This window comes from Momordica charantia (assembly GCF_013281855.1).
Source record: "Momordica charantia cultivar OHB3-1 chromosome 5 unlocalized genomic scaffold, Mcharantia_2.0 BLBB01000005.1, whole genome shotgun sequence".
Lineage (NCBI taxonomy): Eukaryota > Viridiplantae > Streptophyta > Magnoliopsida > Cucurbitales > Cucurbitaceae > Momordica > Momordica charantia.
Genome location: NW_028275163.1, coordinates 23,576,967 through 23,597,662, shown reverse-complemented (window position 1 = coordinate 23,597,662; position 20,696 = coordinate 23,576,967). Strand labels below are relative to the sequence as shown.

The 20,696-nt window shown below is 32.9% G+C and overlaps 3 protein-coding genes across 3 annotated transcripts; all 3 read right to left on the bottom strand.

Moving 5' to 3' along the window:
- Positions 1 to 1,783: 1,783 nt before the first annotated feature.
- LOG2 (RING/U-box superfamily protein) lies at positions 1,784 to 5,149 on the bottom strand. Its single transcript, XM_022290085.2, has 3 exons — positions 4,328 to 5,149; positions 2,583 to 3,081; positions 1,784 to 2,185 (listed from the first exon to the last, which is right to left on the bottom strand). Exons 1-3 carry the CDS (start codon positions 4,816 to 4,818, stop codon positions 2,069 to 2,071), a joined length of 1,107 nt encoding a protein of 368 aa, XP_022145777.2. The 5' UTR covers positions 4,819 to 5,149; the 3' UTR covers positions 1,784 to 2,068.
- A 3,965-nt stretch (positions 5,150 to 9,114) lies between these two features.
- On the bottom strand, positions 9,115 to 11,413 carry LOC148211561 (V-type proton ATPase subunit G1-like). Its single transcript, XM_088123780.1, has 4 exons — positions 11,254 to 11,413; positions 9,988 to 10,078; positions 9,615 to 9,715; positions 9,115 to 9,488 (listed from the first exon to the last, which is right to left on the bottom strand). The coding sequence occupies exons 2-4, from the start codon at positions 10,070 to 10,072 to the stop codon at positions 9,345 to 9,347; spliced, it is 330 nt and encodes a 109-aa protein (XP_087979906.1). The 5' UTR covers positions 10,073 to 10,078; positions 11,254 to 11,413; the 3' UTR covers positions 9,115 to 9,344.
- A 1,845-nt stretch (positions 11,414 to 13,258) lies between these two features.
- On the bottom strand, positions 13,259 to 18,876 carry LOC111014982 (aquaporin PIP2-3-like). Its single transcript, XM_022289869.2, has 4 exons — positions 15,286 to 18,876; positions 14,239 to 14,534; positions 13,523 to 13,663; positions 13,259 to 13,449 (listed from the first exon to the last, which is right to left on the bottom strand). Exons 1-4 carry the CDS (start codon positions 15,593 to 15,595, stop codon positions 13,324 to 13,326), a joined length of 873 nt encoding a protein of 290 aa, XP_022145561.1. The 5' UTR covers positions 15,596 to 18,876; the 3' UTR covers positions 13,259 to 13,323.
- Between the last annotated feature and the right edge of the window lie 1,820 nt (positions 18,877 to 20,696).

The following is a 20,696-nucleotide window of genomic DNA, read 5'->3' as shown; positions in this document are numbered from 1 at the left end:
TTAGGCCCTACTTTTCTTATATTATAATGTTAATCATAGTGATAATGTGTTGCACCGACAGTGGAGAATTTCTAGGACTTTTAGTATATGATGTGACAACATGACCTAGGACTTGCATCATGAATATTAGTAGGCTGCAAATCCAAATAAAAATTTTAAGGCAAACTTTTAATCTCATTTTTGTTAGGAGCAATGATTTAGTTTCTAATTACTTCGAAATTGATAATAAGTTTAGATTCTAAACTTTAATAGGTAACAATTAAGTGTCAATTTTTCTAAAAATTTAGGCTTTTAATTTTTAAACAGGGTTGTTCCTTTGTCATTTTATCAATCTACATCAATAATATTTTTTTTATCAATTTACATAAATGAAAATTTTAAAATATTAGACTAAATTGTTAGGCATTGAAGTTTAGATATTAAACAATTAATTTAATGTGGACTAAAAGTAATTTTTAACCAAAAATAAATAATAAAAAAAGTTTGGGAATATAATAAGTGAAAAAGAAAAAACATAATAAGAGGGAACAAGTTTGCTTTCAAATAAAATTAGTCTTTTTTTTCTCTCTCTTTTTATAAATTTTAGAAGGGAAGAATATATCAATGTCTCCGTGAAAAATTAAAGGGGAAAAAATGGACTCAAATGATATGATTTTAGTGATAAAAAATGGCAGTCTGAAATTAGAGTTGACTTTTCTTTCAAATCATCTTTTATATATGCTTTGCTTTCACTGAAATTTGTGATTAAATTTTCAAAAGTGTTCGTTTCAAAAAGAAAAGAAAAATCAAAATAATAATAAAAGCGTCAATCATTAATAATAAAGCAATAAAACATTATGAATAAAATGTATTTAATTTTTTAAAAAAAAATTGTCAACTTTTTCTTTCTTGAGAAAAAAACAATCAACTAAGACATCGGAAAGGCATATATTTCTCTTTTTCTTTTTTTTTTTCTTTTTTTAATAAGGAGGTACTTATGCCACAATGGGCCAATTTGGTGTCTGTCGTGTCATATAATACCTATTATTCATAGATTTTTTAAAAAAAATAAAATTAAAAAAGATAAAAGATATACCCATAGGCATAAATAGGGTATTAAATTCCTTTGCAAAAAAAAAGTATTAAATTTCAGCCGCTTTTCTATTTTTAAAAGATATATCCATGTTTTGACATCGAATCAAACATTTTCATAATATTGTAAAAAAATCATCAAAATATAAAAAATAATATATAATATTATTAATATAGACATAATATTAATATCAATAAATAAATTTTAATGTGTAAATGTTTATTTACGAATTTGATAAGTTTTCAAAAATATTCATCATATTTTATCACCGACATTTAAAGCCTTCCATAAATTTTCTAATTATTATTTTTTGGAAGAAAAAAAGAATCTAATCCACGCTCAACTTTTCGAATAAGGTCAAGTTTGAATATCTATAAAATAAACAGATTCTGTTTTTTTTTTTTTAATTATTCGATAAATAAAGGGGAGCTGTGTGGGAGATAGCAAGGAATCTTCCCATAGCCTTCTTAGTTCTTAGCAAGAAAATAATCTGAATTTTAAGATAACAAAACTACTATGTTGAAACTTATCTTCAAATTAACCAATTAAATTAAATTATCATTATATATTAAATTATTTAAATTTAAAAAAAAAAAAGAAAAAAAAAAAGAGAGAACTACTCATCCCAGTTCCTACCATCTCATTGTTACCTCAAGAAAAGTACCTAATAATTTGAGAGATTAAGAAAACTACACACCAGGATCAAACAAATTAAAACAAAACATGCCTCTGCTCAAATACATAATATAGAGATAAATTCTAGCAACACTTGATCATGAGAAAACAAGCACATCTGTTTACAATTTCTTTCTTTTTTCGTCTTCTTTTTCCATGGCACAACGCGCTGGTTACGTAAGCTTAAAGCTTCCTTCAAGATTATTAGAACATCAGGAAGAGAATAAATTCAGAAGATGCAAAAAGAAATACAAGAAACATAGAACAGTGCTGTACACAGATTGCGACGGTTGCTGCTTATGGTAAAGATAGTGGCTTTCTTCATTCATCCGACCCATTGCTGACCCTTATCTCTAAGAGCCTATCGACCGGTTGCCTGCAAATCGGGCATCGGTTTGTCTGGAACCTCAACACCTTAGCACACCCGCTGCACATGCACTGCAACAAGAAAATAACAAGATTTATGGCTGCTCAAGACTTGTCTCTACTGTTCACAGATAAATACAGGAGAGAATAGTTTTGCAGGCATAAAAACATTTTTCAAACTCCAAAGAGCTATTAGACACAATCTTAGACTAAACTCGTAATATAACCCAAAAAAAAAGATTGAGGGTGGGGGATCAGCAGTCACATAGCGTACCCCCAAGAGGGAGATAAACAAATCTAAGAAGCATGTCTGGAATTATTTATCTTGATATTCTTTTCATTTTCCTAGAATAGTGTAAGTAAGGTAATTAAAGAGGACATTATCAACAGTACAAATTTTGCAGATAGGAGAGGCATAATACTTGATTAATGATCATCAACAATAAACTAGTAAAGAGAATGTAATTACCATGTGTCGGCAGGGAAGGACGGTTGTATCCCGTGGTTCTGACAAGCAAATGACACATTCCTTTCCAGGATCATTTCCATCCACGTCACTCTCGACTGAATTGCCAATTCCATATATTTCCTGTAGCTCATATCTCATACCATTTACCCACAGGATTTGTTTCAACACTCTCACCTGATATTCACCTTTATCTTTCTCAAACACTGCCTGGGTTATCTGAGAGTTCATGGTCTCGGGTACCGGGGTACCATCTGGCCCAGTTTGGCAGTCAGTGGAACCCTCAGCTTTTACAGCCAATGGATAGACATCTGTGTCGTTTACTTTCAGTAATTCTGACTCTTCGAACTTCGAGAAATCTATTCCTGTTCCAGAGGGCTGTCTGAACTTCTGTCCAAGGCCTTCTTCGAAATGGACAGTCACTGGTTCAATAGTGTTCTCTTCTTTCATGGGTGTCAAGTTGCAATGTTCACCTTCTTTCGCAAAGAAGAAGATGGTGATACTGTTTCAAGATAAAAGAAACCCAAATTTTCATGCTAGCAGAAATCCAGGACAAATCTCATGTAAAAGAAACAAAGACATTTAGATGTATAAACAAACATCATAAGAATCACAGGAAAAATTACCCCAAAATGAAGGATCAAGTAAATTAAAAAGAAATTATAAATTGAAAGGATCACTAAAACAACGACAGGTGCTAAAAAAAGTAAAATAGACCCTCTGAAGAATGTTTTTAATGGCTCTTGAGGCTTCCTAAGGCCCCCCATAAAAAATTTTCAAGTCAAATGACTTGTGATATCTTTTAATTCATATAAGACTCACACCTCTTACAAAAGAGACTATGCCTCTATGAGAATGCATCGAGGTTTGGAATATTTGTACACTATGGAAACAGATAGAAGAATAACATCAATTTATTGCGTTCTCTTCAAAATATAAAAGTCATTTTATGTACGTCATACTAATACATCATGGACTGGAGTAGTTCATTGTTACTTACACCTTTAAGACCTGAAAGGGCCCCTGAAGATGACAATTTAAGAAAAGCAGAAAAAGTCACTACTCGACCCATTAATATAGTGATATAGAGAATGAGTTAGAATATTTATTCAGAATGTGAAATCTTTTATTTGAACTGTTATATGACCATTATATTTAGTGAACACAGTTTTACATTACCATGATTCTGTCAAAAAACATCTATCAGCCAGCCCAAACATATCTAAAATAATCCGGCATCAATGCCTAATGTGATTTTCTTAAAAACCAGAAAACACCTGCAGTAGAGGTCATGATGTGTTCAAATTCAAGTCCAAACTTTAGCTTTTACGACAATGTACACCTGAAGTTGACTCAGTTTAGTTTTAAGGTCTCAACGATCTCATTGATCTTTCTGTCATCTCTAACCATTAAAAAAAAACTTCTCCTTTTCATCACCACCAGAGACAACAGCTATGTTACAAATTTAATCACTAAATACATTCGAAACCAGAGCACATAACTTGTTTTAATCATTATTAACAATCTTGGAGGGCTAATTAAAATCTACATAAGACACAGGCAGCAGAAAACTCTTTCATGAAAACAAAGTATAAACCGTGGCAACTTAGTCTAACCATCCTTGCTCCTCAGTATCAGAAAAACCAAATCAAATTATGACCCAACTATTCCACAAAATCATCATCAGATAAATTGAATTGACAATCACAGAAACAAAAGGGAAACAAAAGCTCCAAAAATTGAAGTACCTTCCGGCGACGGTGGCATCGAAGGTGAACGCAACGAGGAATTGGCCGGGATTTTCTTCATCAGGCTCGATCCTGAGAGTTTCCTTCTTCAAATTGACATCATTTCGTATGGTAACCGCCTTCTGGTGCTCGACATAGGGCGTTTGGGGAGGCATAGGAGGGCCATACGGGTACCTCCCACCGACCCAATGCGCGGGATCCATGTGAGGATGGGCTCCGCGATGGTGGTGGTCATAAGGCGCCGGCAAGGGCATCGGCATAGAGGGCGGCGGACCGGGGGGCGGCGGAAAATAACCGGGATACTGGTAATATGGGGGCGGGTGATTGGGATGGTTAGGGTATTGCGATGGGTAAGGCGTGGCGGCGGCGAATACGTAGCGATTAGTGGCTAGTTCGGGCTGCGGTGGCGCCGGCGGAGGGGGAGCCGGGTGGCTGCGACGGGTAGCGTGCCTCCTCCGGCCATTGGAACTGCTACTTCCAATGTTACCCATGAAAGAAAAGGGAAGAAACGCGAAACCCAATGAAGCCCAAAAGGTAGAAATACAAAGCGAGGTGGAATTGAAGACGAAGATGGTTTTAGATGGGATTTGAACGGCGAAATCAGGAACGGAATCCCTCAAATTGGAATTGCCAGATGAGGAATTGGGAAATTGGGGAATTGGGAATTGGGAATTGGGGAAAAGAAACAGAGAAGAGAGAGAGGAAATTGTGGCGTGGTGGTTTAGTGGGTGGCGCTGGCGATGGCGATGGCGGGTAATGAGTTAATGGGATTGCGTAAAGCTCCACCCAGAACCACAACACCCTTTGCCGATGCGATGAACAACCCAAATATGTGATTTCTTATCTCTCTCTCTTTTTTTTTCCTTTTTTTCTATTTTTTCAATTTTTATCCTTGTGTATTGATTTTACTATGAAAGTAAAAAACGAAAAAAAAAACGAGGATAAAATAGACACATATCCAAATCTTTTCGAACCAGTTCATTTTGAAACTTCAACTACTAAATTGACACCTACTTCCACCAAAAAGTGTATTTTTTTTCTATGGTTTATAATAAACTAATATATTATGTTCTAATTAAAAAAAAATGATTAAAGTTGTTGAATGCGTGTTTAGTAATATATTTGTAAATAGATGGTAGTTACTGACTAAATATTTTTGTTCAATTTAAAATATTGTTACTTGATATATTAACATATGTTTTGTATGCCACAACGAGTATAGCTCAACGGTAATTGACATATATCTTCAATCAATAAATTGCGAGTTCGAACGTTTTTGAATCTATTTAATTGAATGAGTTTGGAAATAAAAAGAAAATTTAAAATTTTGAAAAGTATGATACTAACAACAAAACTTTTATTTTAAATGTAACCGTTACTTGATTTTTTGCTAAATTAATGTTAATTGATTTATAAATTAAGGTCTTATTCAGCAATTGTTTTCGAGTTTGGCAATAGTGACCACGACAACTAGTGGCAGATAAGTGATTTTGCATTAAAAATTTATCCAACAATCTATCAATTGGTCATCATCGTCAATATGAACATTATAGTTTGATAGTGATGTTAAAGTAGTCCAATTTTTAGAATATTTTTTTCCCTTTTACTTTCATCTCTAATTTTTTTTTTCATATATATAAAGATATATTATAAATTAAACTAAAATTATATAAAAGTTATCAGTTGGCCTATAATAATGTGTGAATTTAAAAAGGATTTGAGACTATACAATCCTCTTCTTCTCATGAATGATGAAATCAAGAGAGGGCCTAAAAAAGTAAAGTGGGAGAAAAAAAGAGCGGTAAAGAGAAAAAGAAAATTATTCTTTTTTCCACTAATGAAATTATTAAAAACAAAAATATTATACCCTACCAAAACCATAACCATCATTTGAACAATTGTCTTTATTCACCACACCAACCCCATTTTGCTTCTACTTAATTCATACATCAAATCATTTCCTTCTACCTTTTTTTTTCCTTTTTCTAATAGACCCATTAATACCATCAAATGGTAGATTTACGTTTAACTGTAATACAATTTAGTCTATGAATTTTATTTGGTAACAGTTTTTTTTTTATTAAGTAATACATGTGGGATAGGAATCGAACTCACAACCTCTTAGTTGGAGATATATGTCAATTACCACTGAGTTATTCTCGCTTTGGTAACGATTTAATTTTACTTTTAAATCTATAATAATTTAGTTCCTAAATGCCAACATGAGTGTAACTGTGTAGTAATTGGCATATATCAATAATTAAGAAGTCACGAGTTTGAGTCTGCATTCCTACTTGTTGTAATAAAAAAATAAAAAAAATAGTTAAATTCAGTATAATGAGTTAGTAATTGATTGGCATATATGAAAAACCTAATTAAATGTTAACACATTTTTTACGATAGGAATTAATTGTCACAGGGAGCAGAAGACTGAATCGTTATTTTATTTGAAGTATATATGGACAAAAGTGATTTTTAACCTATTTGTAATTATATTTGACCTACTTTAGTGAATTAAGGAATGTGAAAAAAAATAATTTTTTTTAGTACATGGGAAAGAAAATAATTAAACATGTTAATAAATTGGACCCCATTAATATTTCTATATATAGGAATAGTACATATTACGATACATTGTACTTTTTCTTTGTGTGTGTCAATTTCATTCATCCAACACTCATTATCCATAAAATCCATTAGAACTAATAAACTTAATATAATTACCAAATGGAAACTGATTTTTTTTTAATGATATAAAATTAAACATAATTATTTAAATATAATTATGTCGAAACCGTTAACCCTGCTGTCCCTTTGCCCACCCACAACAAATCAATTTTAAAAAAAAAAAAACTAAATCTAATTTTGAAATTTTAAGAAGATTTGTTTCCATATTATATAGAAAATAAGGCAATTTGTGTCTCAATTCTAATTATTAAAATGAAAAGTTATCTAAACCAAATTTAGTTTCAAATGTTTTCTTTTTTTCAATGAACTACGTCTAATTAGGCTCACTAGTGATTGACATGTATCACCATCGGCCCCCCACTCCTACAAAAAAAAGATGTTTAATTATAAGAAAAAACCCAAATAAATTAAAATCGGATCAAAATAGTATTTAAAGCCTAAATTTACTAGTAAATATAGGGTTAAAAAACACTTTTGATCCTTGTACTCTGGCTAAACTAACAATTTAGTCATTGAACTTTAGTTTGTAACGATTTAATCTTTGTACTTTTAAAGTTCCTTATATATATAGATTGATAAACTAAAAAATGACCAAATATGTTTATAATTAAAAAGATTAAATTATTATATGATAAAATCTGACACTTAATTGTAATAAATTTTTTTTACAATAGGGACTAAATTGTTACAAATTTTAAACTATAGAGACTAAATCGTTACTAGTTAAAGTTTAGTGACTAAATTGTTAAATCGTTATAAGCTAAAGTCCATGGACGAAAATGTGTTTTTTTAACCTAAATATAGTAATGAAATGATAGAAAAGTGTAGGAATGGGCAATGGGTTTTTTTGCGCTTTGTTGGGCGAATCAAATGATTTCATGCAACGACCAATAAGTAGAGTCCAAGAAAGCTACTCCCAATCATCAATCTTTTTCTATAGACCCACTCTCTCTCTCTCAACAAGTTTGGTTGAGCTCATCTTACCCACTGAACAAATATTTTATTTTACAAAAGAAAAAAAAAAGAAAAGAAAAGGAAACAGAGCCACGGTTCCAGATTTATTTGAATATATTTTAATACGTAAGAACAAATTAAATTGAAATATCAACACTTGTAAGATAATTACATAGTGAATGGGGGAGAATATAGTGATTTTATGCCTGCTCCTCTAGTAGCTTGTGTTTTGTATAACAGTTTCGAAAAAAGGATTTATGAATATTGAAAATTTAGCTGAATATTGAAAAAGTACTTCTAAAACAAAGAATTCACGAGTATGCTTAATTTTAAAAACACAAATCAAATAAAACAATATTGTTATCATACATGATGTTTTCAGCCAAAAAAAAAAAAATCAAGAGTGTTTTTAAAAAGTGGGAAAGAAACAAATATACATATATTATAGCGAAAATTTCAAAAAGTAGTTTCCGGATATAGATTTTGGATTGATAAAGAAGAACCCTAGAATTTGATTGAAGAACCGCAGTTTCACGTAGGAATATTATAATGGGAGATCCTTGCTTTTGAAAAAGAATGAGAAGAGGAAAGAGGGAATAACAATCTTTTTCCCAGTTTTTTTTTGTTTTATTCCTAAAATAATAAGAGTTATATCCCTTGATTTCTCTTGGTTCTGCAAAAACCTTCCAACCCGATGACCCGATCCAGTCAAATTTATGGGTTGGGTTGGGTTGGGTGTTGCATTAGGTTCACTCAAGTTGGTGAGCCGATCAACTCGAATCTTCGAGTTGGTCTTGGTCCATAAAATATCTCTAAACGGGCCTAACCCAAACTGTGTACATCCTAAGTAAGAATTTCAAATTTCAGTGTTTTAAAAAGAATTGGGAAAAAAAATTACGAGTAAACAAGCTTTTTTTTTTTTTTTTTATCTAGGCAAATCAAACTCATTATCATTCAAAGAAAACATAACAGTTTACAGCATCTCCCTACCAAGTGTTGAATTATGGGATACCTCATTTCCATTCAAATCTTGATCCAAATTAGGTTGGACCCAACAATTCTCTTCCAATCTCTTGATTTTCTGATCTCCCTTTTTTCCTGAATTCATAAAAAATCATCAAGCAATCAATCAAGACAAGACAACAAGAGGAAATTGGCAGTTCATAAGCATCCAAGCTATTCAAACATAGCACCGAACATGGAATGAAATCAAAATCTTATTCAACAGAGCGCAGTCTGCAAAATACTGACTGATCCATACAAAAGGAAAGGATTCATCTCCACAATACACGTGCAGTTTAAGCTGCTTCCAGGCACCACCAAAAAGAATAACATAATTTAGAGGTTTTTACTGCCACCTTTATGATCAAGAAATTCAATATTTCACGGTCACCACATGCTTCAGGAGCATGTCCACAACCTCGTGTGAAATTCTTGCAGACTCTTCTTTCAGGTGATGAATCTTTTCATCTGTCTCGTGTTCGAGCCGCTTGACATTAGCACCTGAATCTCCGCTGCTCTAAATGACCAAAAATGATGGCAAGATGGGGAAGCAAGGTGAGCCGAGTTAGCAGACATATTAACATATTTGGAAGGCTTTTACACAGCAAGAGAAAATGCATAATCATAATAATTCTATCCTGACCTCATCGAGTTTCCTTTGGAACTCAGACTCCACTTGGGCACGATATGCAGCAATTTCCTTTTCAGCCTCTTCTTTAGCTTGTTTCAGTCTAGCCAATTTTGCTTTAAAAAACAGGAAAACCAAGTCATTGAGTTATAAAGTAATATTTGATTTCACCAGGTTCATAAAGCAACAAGAAAGAAGTATATCAATAGTGGAAAAAGTGGAGAGAATGATCCTTCTTGACGCTTCACAAACTCATGTCAAGAAAATTATGAACTGGAACCTACATCTATTAGAGGAAATTGATCTATTTGGACCAAATCACAAATTTATATGCATATGAATTTTAAAAAGGTATACCAAAACCCAAATAAAACAAGAGCAAGATTACCATTTCTGGCAGCATTGACAATGTGTTGAGCTTCTTGCTCTGCAGCAAGCAATTGTTGGATACCACCTTGACCCCTAGTTGCCATATTCTCCTACAAAAGAATATAATATTTTGTAAACAAAATATAAGTAAAAGAAGGGCCTGAATCTCAGCATAAAGACAACCTGATTAGAAACTATGTTGCTAAATGCGATCCAGACATCATCATTATTATCACTATTCACTAATTGGATTGAACCAAATTTTAAACCCAAATCTTAGTAGTTAAAGTAGTAACGGACTGACTTATCACAAGATCAGCTCATCCAGTATTAGGAATCAACAAATAAGTGGACTTGTACTTTAGATAATATGTCAATGTGACTCTTCCAGCATCCATAAAAGCCACGAGGCCTATGCCCTAGACTGATGGAACCTTCCTCCTCTAAGAAATCAAACAAGCCATAGATCTCGAGATTTATAATTGGAATTCAAAGGTTGGTGGCTCAAGAGTCTTTCCAAACATTGCTTGAGAATCGCCATTGTTTCTGTTGCAAATAAGTATTTGCAGCTGGCTTGTTTTTGTGGAGTTATTTGGTCTATCTCAAGTAATCCAAAACTACTCAATAAAATCTAAATTATAGATATCTCCTCCTCTAATATAGTCCGAACTCTCAACCTTCTGTATTTATATCGTTAATTGCCCAAGAGAAAAAGTACAAGAAAGTGAAAGTTCAAAACCAAATCAATCTCAAGTTTTAATAGCTTATATAGCAAATCGTAAATCAGTTGTATGCGTCAAAACTAAAAGCAAGACTGAGAACCTACTAGTCCTGCAAATCAAATCAAATCAATCTCAAGTTCCAAATTCTGAAACCTAACAGTTAATTCCAGTTGCAAGTAGCAGCAACGTTGGCCAGGCGGGACGGGGAGCGGAGCAGACCGATTAAGCGTATATAACAACGCTTTTCGATTCCTCCATGTCCAAATCTAAGAAAATAAAGAGATCACCCTAATAATAGAGTTCTGCTATCCATCCACAAACCAGAAACCAGAAACCACAAAACAAAAGGATCCGGCAACTCAGATCTCAGCGGTAACCACTGTCGGACACAAAAATCAGCAGCATAAAAAGAAAACAGAATCGCCAGTGTACAAAGAGAGATACTATAGAAAATCGATCACACAGAAAAGAAATATGAAGTATTGAACAAGAGTGAGCAACTGTAATTTAAATTCCGAAACAGCGGATGGAAATTAGAATTGGTTGGGAGATATGATCCGTACCTGTAAAGCGGAGATTCGCCGGAAAGTGGTAGATTCAGAGGAAATCGGGAGCGATGCGTTGAAGAAAAAACGAAGAAAGGGGCGAGTTTTGTGCTACCGAGGCTTTAGTTTTTATCTTTACAGACCAAAACGACGTGGTCGCGAGGAACACGATTCTTCTTTACTACACTATGAATTTACTTTTGTCAAAATAATAATAATAATAATAAAATTTTTTTTGCACCCGGGAGGTTGTGCCGTGCAAAAGACTTGGATCTTAATACTTAAAGATTCAGGTTCAGAAATAAAAAAAAATAATAATTATTTTTATATTACCATTCTAAATTTTAAATTAACAATTTAGTTATATTAGCAATTTAACACAATAATCAATTGAATAATTAATATTAAATATTATTTAACTAAAATCTGATATATACATATTTAGCAAAATTATATATTTGTATAAAGTTTTAAAATCAATCAAAATTAACTCCCCATAATTAATTTACATTAATTAATTTATCTTTATTAGGTTAAAATAATTATTATTTTAAGTAATTATATTTTAATTTAAGTTTCACTCTTTAATAAATATATTATAAATAATATATCTAAATTTATGTCGTTGATTTTATTTAGCAATCAATCCTAATAATTATCATTTTATATGTTTAACAACATTCATTTTCATCTTATTAATTGCATCAATTAATTACATTTTTTATATAAAAAATAAATATATGCTTTAACAAATTAATTTATTACGATAGAAAAATTAGTACATTATTGATAAAATTATTTAAATATTTTAACTAATTTGAATAAAATAAAGTAAATAATTACATTAAAAAATTATTTAAAAGAGAGATAAGAGTATGGCACAAAATCCATATGCACACCCATGTGAATTCTATTCTAGGAGGGAAAAGAAAACTCATGTCCATTGGAATAAGGGATGTTTGGGAATAGCTAAGAAGAGATTTCAAATATGTGTAACAAGGGCCTTACTTGCCATGTCCATTCCCACTTAGAAAACTCCCAACCAAATGGCTCCTAAAGGTACCAAACAAATCCCCGGAATAAAGTTTCTAATTTTTCTTGTAAATTTTTAAGAAATTGGTAGAAAATTTGATTTTTCATCTAACACTATAGGAACTAAAACGTATAATTAATCCGTGGTATGTATTTAGTTTTAACATTATACTCTGTAAAAATAGTTTTGATTTTGTTAAATCTTTCGAAATATTTATGTTGTCACGAGTACACAAGTCTTTTTTAGTACCGGTCCTACATAGTGAAATAACTTGAAAATATATATATATATATATATATATATATTTTACTTCTAAGTTTGGCAAAGTGAGTCATATAAGTAAAGTTAATTTCAATCCACATGAGATATCAAAAAGTCATGAGTTCACTTTCTATCCTACTCTTCTACCCTATCGGTTGAATTTAAAATAAAAAATAAAATAAAGAGAAAAAAAAAGTAAGTCAATTTCATCAAAATGATACTAAACTTGCACAAACTACTCAATTGTTACTTTCAATTCCCATACAAAAAATTCCATGAAGTGCACTTTCTCAATTCATGAAACCATCCTTTTATTTTTACAATACATGACATTACAAATGAGAAGCCACTAATGTCTACCCAATACTATTGTGGGCAATGGAACTATCTCTTCAAATAAATAAAAAATAAAAAATAATAATGATTTTGATCTGTTAAAAAAATCAGCTATCCTTTTAAACTCATTTTTAATTAAATTACAAGTTTGACCACTGAACTACTAAAGTTATGTCTAATAAATCTCCAAACTTTACTCGAATAAAAAGTATCTAACAGGTTCCTAAAATGACCCATTAACTGCAAAAAGAGTTATTAGATATCTTTTTAAATTTGAGAGATCCTACTAAACACGATGACTCTGAGTCTAATAATTTATGATCAAACTTGTAATTTAACCTCAAATTTTAATTACTCTTACTAGTGCTACCATAATTAACTACAAAACATATATTATTTATATAAATGCTTAATTAGAATTGTGGTTTATAATTGTTTGAAGTGTGTAGGTTTAATTTCTAGTAGCGAGACGGCGGCGAGCTTCTGAAAGAGCCGAGCCTTCTGACGGCGGAAGCTCTGAGAACATATTGGTAGTACATGGCGGCGATGGTTGCTCCGATCAGTGGTCCCACCCAAAAAAGCCACTGAAATTAAAACCCCAATTAAATTAAACTAAAGCTAAACAAAATTAATTAAGTGGATGATTTAATTACGTACTTGATCTTTCCATATTTTTTTGTCGTTGATGATGACGGCGGCGCCGAAGCTCCGGGCTGGGTTGATTCCGGTGCCGGTGATCGGAATTGTGGCGAGGTGGACCATGAACACCGCGAACCCAATTGGGAGTGGAGCCAACGCCTTCATTTTCATATTCAAAAAATTAAAATTATATATATATAATGATGAACGAGAGGAATATATATATATATATATATATATATATATATATATATATATAATCATTAATAATGGAAGAGAATTTGAATTATGTTTTTTTTTCTTTTTCAGATTCAATGAATTAAATAATTTTTGTTTGGTAGATTTGTTTTAAAAGTTAAAACTGTTTCACATTATGTCATCTAAACTAAATAGTGTAAATTTTGAAAACATTTTTAGTATTTTCAAATTTTAAAATAAAAATAAGAAATTTTTTTTATTTTTGTTCAAATTAAAAAAGTATAAAATATAAAATATTGTACAATTATAATTCTACAAAATTTATCATATATAATATTATTCTACATTAAACTAAATATTTAGTTCATAACTCGCATTAGTTTACAAATATATTATTAAACACATCTACTGAAAATAAATAATATAATTTTTTTTCATTGAATTCTATTTTCATTCTCCCATTGCTACTTTCACTTCCTTTATTTATATTCATTTCGAATTTGATTGTTATATTATAAGTAGATTAGGTTTCTTACCGGAACATGGGAATCTCTGGCATTCCGTTTGGGATCAGTGGCGGAGAAGACGGTGTAAAGGAGGATGAAGGTGCCGACGATCTCGACGGCCAAGCCGGTGCCTCTGCCGTAGCCGTGGGCGAGTCGGTTGGCGCCGCCGCCGTAGCGGTTGTATTGGTCCCTCTGCAAGGTCTTGACCAAGGCGCAGCCACAGATGGCGCCTACGCACTGGGCAATGATGTACAACAAGGCGCGCACCAATGAAATCTTTCTCGCCAAAAACATTCCAAATGTCACCGCCGGATTTATGTGCCCTCCTGCCCATTTTCCAATTATAATTCTAATTCTCAAAATACCTATTTTAATATATAAAATAACTCTTTTAATTTTTAAGATTTTTTTAGTCACAGACATGTGTCAATTATCATTGATTAGTTGTCATTCCTTCTTTTAAGAGTGTAAAATCGAACTATAAAATATTGAATTTTCAATTTAATAGGTAGGAATAATAACAATGCCTATAATAATTATTATTTTTAGAGTTGGTAGGTTATAATAAGGTTATAATAAACATGGTGTAAATTTAGTGATTAAAATTGTTCTCTTCTCTATTAAATTGTAAATTTAGTCTTTAAACTTTCAAAAAAAATTTTAAGAAAATAATGCGTTTATTTAATCTATACACAAAGTTAATTTTGGGTATAATAAATTTACGACATCAACTATGTTAGCTTAATATTTATATGGCAATTAAGTGTTGTATTTAGAGATTTTATTTAAAATTTTGTTTGCCACGTAATACTTAAATAAATTAATGACAATGACTTTTAAGATTCGAACTTTTGACCTAGATAAGAAGCTAAAAAGAAACCTATCCTATGAAACTAAATAATAACTATGACTCTGAAAACTTTGAAAGTATATTATAAAATTTTTAAACTATATTCACTAAATTGACAAGACTCCAATTTAACTTATTTTTAAAAATTTCAAAAACTAAAATATACATTTTATAAAACCTTTGGAAAATTTGGAAAAGTTGAAGAAGAAAGAGAGAGAGAATTTGACCAGAGATTCCGGCGATGCAGTAAACGAGGACGAAGATCATGCCGCCGAAGACCCACGAGACTCCGACGGGGCCGACGCCGCCGCAGACGCTGCCGCCGCGGAGCAGGTCCGTTTGGGTCTTGTAGCCGATCACCGTCAAAATGGTGACGTACAGGAACAACAGAGTCGCGACGAACTCCGCGATTATGGCTCTGTAAAAGGACCATTTGGTAAATTCCTCCATATCGATCACCGGCGCCGGCAGCGGCTCAAAATAGTCCTTCCGGGACGCCGCCCCCGGACCGCCGATTTCAATGTCGTTGGTCGCCATCGCCGGATTCAGCAAGATCAGTGAATTAGAGAGAAACAGAGATCGGAATTCTGAAGTTTCCCGGAAAGTTGAATTGATTAAGTAAGTGAAGGGGAATTGTGGGGAATTGGTTGTTCGAATTAATGTGAGTGATTATCCAAGTATTTTCCTTCACTTTCTCGGCATCCAAACACAAATTTTGTTCCGTCTGTTTTATCCGCATCTGTCTGTGAAGGGCTTTGTGGTTCAAAATGGATGCAAATTTGTGTACCACACCACAATTGTCTCCGAATTTAGCCGTGAGGTGAAGGAGAGCCATTTTGAACTAATGGTTTTTGGTTTAATGAATCTTTTGAATGATTTAAATTATTTGTCAAAGGCAATTACTTTATTTTCCTAAACACCAAGGTAATTAAATATTGATCTGACAAGTGGCTCACCTTCGTAACCGCCACGTAAGCATCTGTCTAGCAGGATTGTGGTACGCCTCCGCTACAAAAGTGAGATAAGAGCATAGCGATAACTCACGACGTGTACATTTTCTAAACGTAGTTATAACCCGCCGTTTGTTATTAAATACATAGACAATTTATGTATATATATATATGTATATGCATGTGGTGTGGACATACTTGCTATACCTACCAAGTCCACATGAGGACTTGCAATAAAATTAGCTGCCATGAGAATTAATTTAGAAGGTTGCTGATTTTGAGGTACATAATCAACCTTCATCCAATCCTATATTATCCTAGACCAATTTTGACTTAAGCATCAAAGAGTCTTTCACTAATACTACATCGGTGTCTAGCTTCTTATACTTAGATATTGAATTTTAAGCTCTTCTCTAGCTTAGAAGAGCAATGCTCACCCTCACCAAAAAGCGTCCATCCTTAGCTACTTGTGTGAAGCACTACGTGGCACTACAAGAATTAGTAGCTTTATCGACACATAACAAGTTGTCAGACATAGGTCTTTCTCCCGACGCTTTTTATGTCGTCGTGATAGGCAAGGAGCTCTTTTGAGGGAGAAGTTAACTTTTCCCGATATTTTTTAGAAAGGGTCGGAAAACGTCGAGAGAAAAGTTGGGCTCACATGTAAATAGGCCAATTTTTTTTCGACGTTTTTTAAAAAACGTTGGGAGAAGTTTACTTTACCTAATGGGAGAAATTTCTACCGATATTTTGATGCATCAGGAAAAGTCCGAATTCTTATAATGTGGCTTGTCATTGTAGCAAGATCAAGCTTAACTAGCGTCTTACCAGAACATTGTGTTTAATTTAAAATATCATTTTTTGTAATGTACTTTGGAAGAACATTGTGTTTAGTTTAAAATATCATTTTTTGTAATGTACTTTGGAAGTTATTTTATTAATTTAGTCTTGTTCTTTCAACTATTCAAATTTAGTTCCCGTACTTGCAATAAATCTTAAAATTAGTTCACGCTATTAATTTATTATTAACTTTTCTTAGGAATAATTCTAGTCTTTATCAATCTTTCCTCTAGAAATTTTGGAAACGTACCAACATTGGGTCTTTTCTTAGATTGAAATTATTATTAATTTTTGCTAGGTTAGATAAAAATTATCGTCAAAGTAGCATGAGGACTAATTGTAAGATTTGTTGAAAATATAGGGACTACTTTTCGACATTAGAAAGTACAGAAATTGAACAAAATATAATTGACAAATAATAGAAATAGCACACATACTACTATATTATTTCAAATTTTTCGACATCTCATCTATTCAAGTCGCCTGTCACTTAAACACTGTCAACTAATTAGTTACGAAGAACTAATGAGAGCTTGGACAAATTTAAAAACTTATTGTAACTTGAATGAAGAAGCAAAGATGACAACAAGAGAGGGCATGATGACCAACAAAGTGCATACATTGTTTCTAGCCCCTATGTTAAAAGGGAGAAATAAATTTCTCTTCTTCAATCCCATCCTATTAAATTAATCGTGGAATCCATACTCTATTTCCATACCAAAAGTACTCATCATTAAACAAAAGTGGTAAGATCGAGTTTAGGTTCGAATGAATGTGACTTAATTAAAATGTTGAACTCAGGTTTGTCTTGTGAATTTGTCAAGCTTAAAATTTGTCTACCAAAATTGGGTACTTCAAACCTACTTTATCATATAAATTTTCCAAATTTAAGTTTTCTAAACTTACACTTACTACTCCAAGTATAAATTTTCTAAACCCACCTAATTTCTAAGATTACAGACTATACCCAAATTACACCTAACCTTATCTTGAAGCACCCATTAAAAAACTGCAGCTCCTCCAACCAGATTCCTTGCCTCTGTGTTTCTACCACCATTTTGTAGGCTACACTATTTTTTAGTAAAATTGGTGAGACAATTGAAGAATTTCCAAGTCATGAGCCCTACCACTATATAATCAATATTTTACTAAATTGGTATTGCGTCAACTCTAGCAATACGTCGAACTCCATATGTGAGATAACCCGACTAGTTGGGAATTTTTTTTTTCTTCTTTTTTTGTGTTCATGGGACTCGAATCTCAAAGCTTTAGAGAGGTAAACCAATTCAATTATGCTTTGGATAGGTTGGGTCACAATCAACCGACACATTTAAGAGAAAATTTGCACGCAATTTCAAGAAGAAAAATCAAAATCATATTAGGTAAGGAAAATAAAACAGCCGGTTGAGTTGAATCATGGGCCTCACGGCCCATTTCGATTATTGCTTGGCCACGTCACTGTTAAAACGCACCAACTAAAATTTCCACACGTAAAGCTCACTGCACGACTCAAATCATTGCCACACCACGCCGGTAGCCGGTACGTTTCGTGAGAAATCGCTGCTTCTAACACGTGTACTTTTATAATTAATGGATAAAATCAACTTTAATATTGAAGTTTTAAATTAATTTTATCAAATAAAAAGTGTTAGTGTATCGTCCTTTCCTTCATCACGTTCAGGCTCATGATATGTAATCAATTGATAGTTAAAACTTTGAATCCATCTTCAATATCAATATACGAAATTCGTCGGAATTCGAATATCAAGCCAAAACGAAAATCAAAATCTAGAGCACCGAACAATTTCGCCTCCATTCAATTTATTCAAACTACTCTCCGGTAACAAAAATACTCCGGACCGACAATTACCGGCCAATCTCGGAATCAAGAATAAAACCAGATTGAAAGGAATACAAGAGCCAAGAAAATTCGAGATCTGTAATCCGCAGCACAAAACCTAATCGCAATCGCAACCTTGCGATTAGTCTCGAGCAGTAGAGTGTAATCGCGGAGAATCGAAGGTTACCTAATCGCAATCTTCGGAATCGTCCTCAGCAATCGTCTCTAAGCGCGGAGAATTGGAGGTTCTGGTGGGAGAAATAAGAGCCGGTGGAGCGACCTCGATCCAGGAGCTCAAATTTCTGACGGTCTTCGCCATGAAAGCGACGAAGCCCGATTGTGCAACCCAAAGAATGTGGAGAGAACGGAAGCGGGCGAGAGAGAGAGAGTTGTGAACTGTGAATTGTGAGTTGTGAGTTGTGAACGGAGAAGAGAGTATTTATAGGGGAAGGGGAGGACTGAGCAGAGGGAAAATGGGGTGGAAGGAGCGGAGTAGGACAAGAGAAAAAATTAGTTGAAGAAAAACGCGGAGAATTTTTTGGCCCTGAAATTGTGAAGACCACGACAAAAAAACAACGTGCTCCGCTCACGTGTCACCCACCAAATTTCAGATTTTTTTGTCACATTTTTCATCTTTCCAAATCTAAGGTTTAGATTCAAATCTCTATAGCACACAAAATTGATATTGATATATCGATATCTTAACTAATTGAATTAAGTTAATCAGCCCTTATATACAACACATGTTTGGCCTCTCAATATCGATATCATGTCGGCCCGTAATGCCTCCCTTCATTTGCTTGTCATACTCAAGTTGTCAAGTTTTCTTTTACTTGTATAGACAAGTAACTCCAACTATAGGAATCCGCTTACATAAGTCATATGGTATCAATCTCGGGAAGTAAAAAAATGCAAAATATATGTTCAAAACTTCTATAGGGACAAACGAAATGTGACATTTGAATCCTTCAAATAAAAAGACTCTTAATCTAGTAACACTCACACCCATCCCAAGACCCGAATCCAAGAGACATCAAAAAAAGATATTTTTATAATATGCCCATCATGAAGTTCGAACTTGAAACCTCTAAGTTAGTATAACCAAAAGCCCAAAAACCTTGAGGCCAATTATACAAGCAAAGATCCTTCTCCCTCTTTTTATCATTCATATTAAAAGATGTTGCAAGTTTGATGCCTATAGCCTAACTCCTAACCCAACATTGCTTCAGTTGAAGATGGACAGAATTATTGGCACTGTTGATCAAGATTGCCCAACTTCTAAATTTACCTATAAGCTCCCTGCTTTTGGGGAAAAGAAAAATGTATACGAATGAAATGCTTTCTTCTTTGTTTATGTCAAATAAGTAGTATTAACTAACTCTGAACAAGTATTTGATTATGGAATAGAATAGAGAATACCGTTTGTGAACCAGTTTCAACACCATTGGCCGACCAATTCAATTACTAGCTACAAAACATAGAATAATTTAGGGTACAGTACAATAAAATAAAAGAATTTGTCTGTAGAAAGCCACAATAGGAAATGGAGTGACTTAAAATTTGATGTAATTCTAAGCATCACAGCCCCGAGTCCTCTTTTGTACTCAACACTCAATGACATTTCCTTCAGTTTCAGGTTATGGCAAACGACAAAGCAAATCCTTCGAAATTGAAGGCTTCCAACAAATTCTCAATTTTCAGGACTTGTTCTATAAATCTACTGTTAATCTGAAAACAACTTCTTATCTCTAAGGATTTGAAAAAAAAAATAAGAAATTAAAATGAAAATACCTTTCATCAATAAAGTTTGGCTTCCCCCAAACTCTCAATTTTGAGGGATTTTTCTAGAAATCTAGTGTCCTTTTAGAAAACAACTTTCTATGTTAAAGAAAACAAACTACAACTTTAAACAAAGATTTTGAGCTCGTGATCTAAGTTGGTTCAGCAAAGATAGCAGGCAAACATCAGATGTCACTTGAAAATGCATGATTCTAGCATCAAATAGATG

Excerpts from the sequence above, each read along its gene's own strand:
- LOG2 (XM_022290085.2), bottom strand. The coding sequence starts at position 4,818 with ATGGGTAACATTGGAAGTAGCAGTTCCAATGGCCGGAGGAGGCACGCT. Across the intron at positions 3,082-4,327 it reads GATGCCACCGTCGCCGGAAG|TATCACCATCTTCTTCTTTG; the intron begins GTACTTCAATTT and ends ATCTTGAAACAG. Across the intron at positions 2,186-2,582 it reads TCCTTCCCTGCCGACACATG|TGCATGTGCAGCGGGTGTGC; the intron begins GTAATTACATTC and ends TTCTTGTTGCAG.
- LOC148211561 (XM_088123780.1), bottom strand. The coding sequence starts at position 10,072 with ATGGCAACTAGGGGTCAAGGTGGTATCCAACAATTGCTTGCTGCAGAG. Across the intron at positions 9,716-9,987 it reads TGTCAATGCTGCCAGAAATG|CAAAATTGGCTAGACTGAAA; the intron begins GTAATCTTGCTC and ends TGTTTTTTAAAG. Across the intron at positions 9,489-9,614 it reads TCCAAAGGAAACTCGATGAG|AGCAGCGGAGATTCAGGTGC; the intron begins GTCAGGATAGAA and ends TTGGTCATTTAG.
- LOC111014982 (XM_022289869.2), bottom strand. The coding sequence starts at position 15,595 with ATGGCGACCAACGACATTGAAATCGGCGGTCCGGGGGCGGCGTCCCGG. Across the intron at positions 13,664-14,238 it reads CCAGAGATTCCCATGTTCCG|GCGTTGGCTCCACTCCCAAT; the intron begins GTAAGAAACCTA and ends ATGAAAATGAAG. Across the intron at positions 13,450-13,522 it reads AAAAAATATGGAAAGATCAA|TGGCTTTTTTGGGTGGGACC; the intron begins GTACGTAATTAA and ends TTTTAATTTCAG.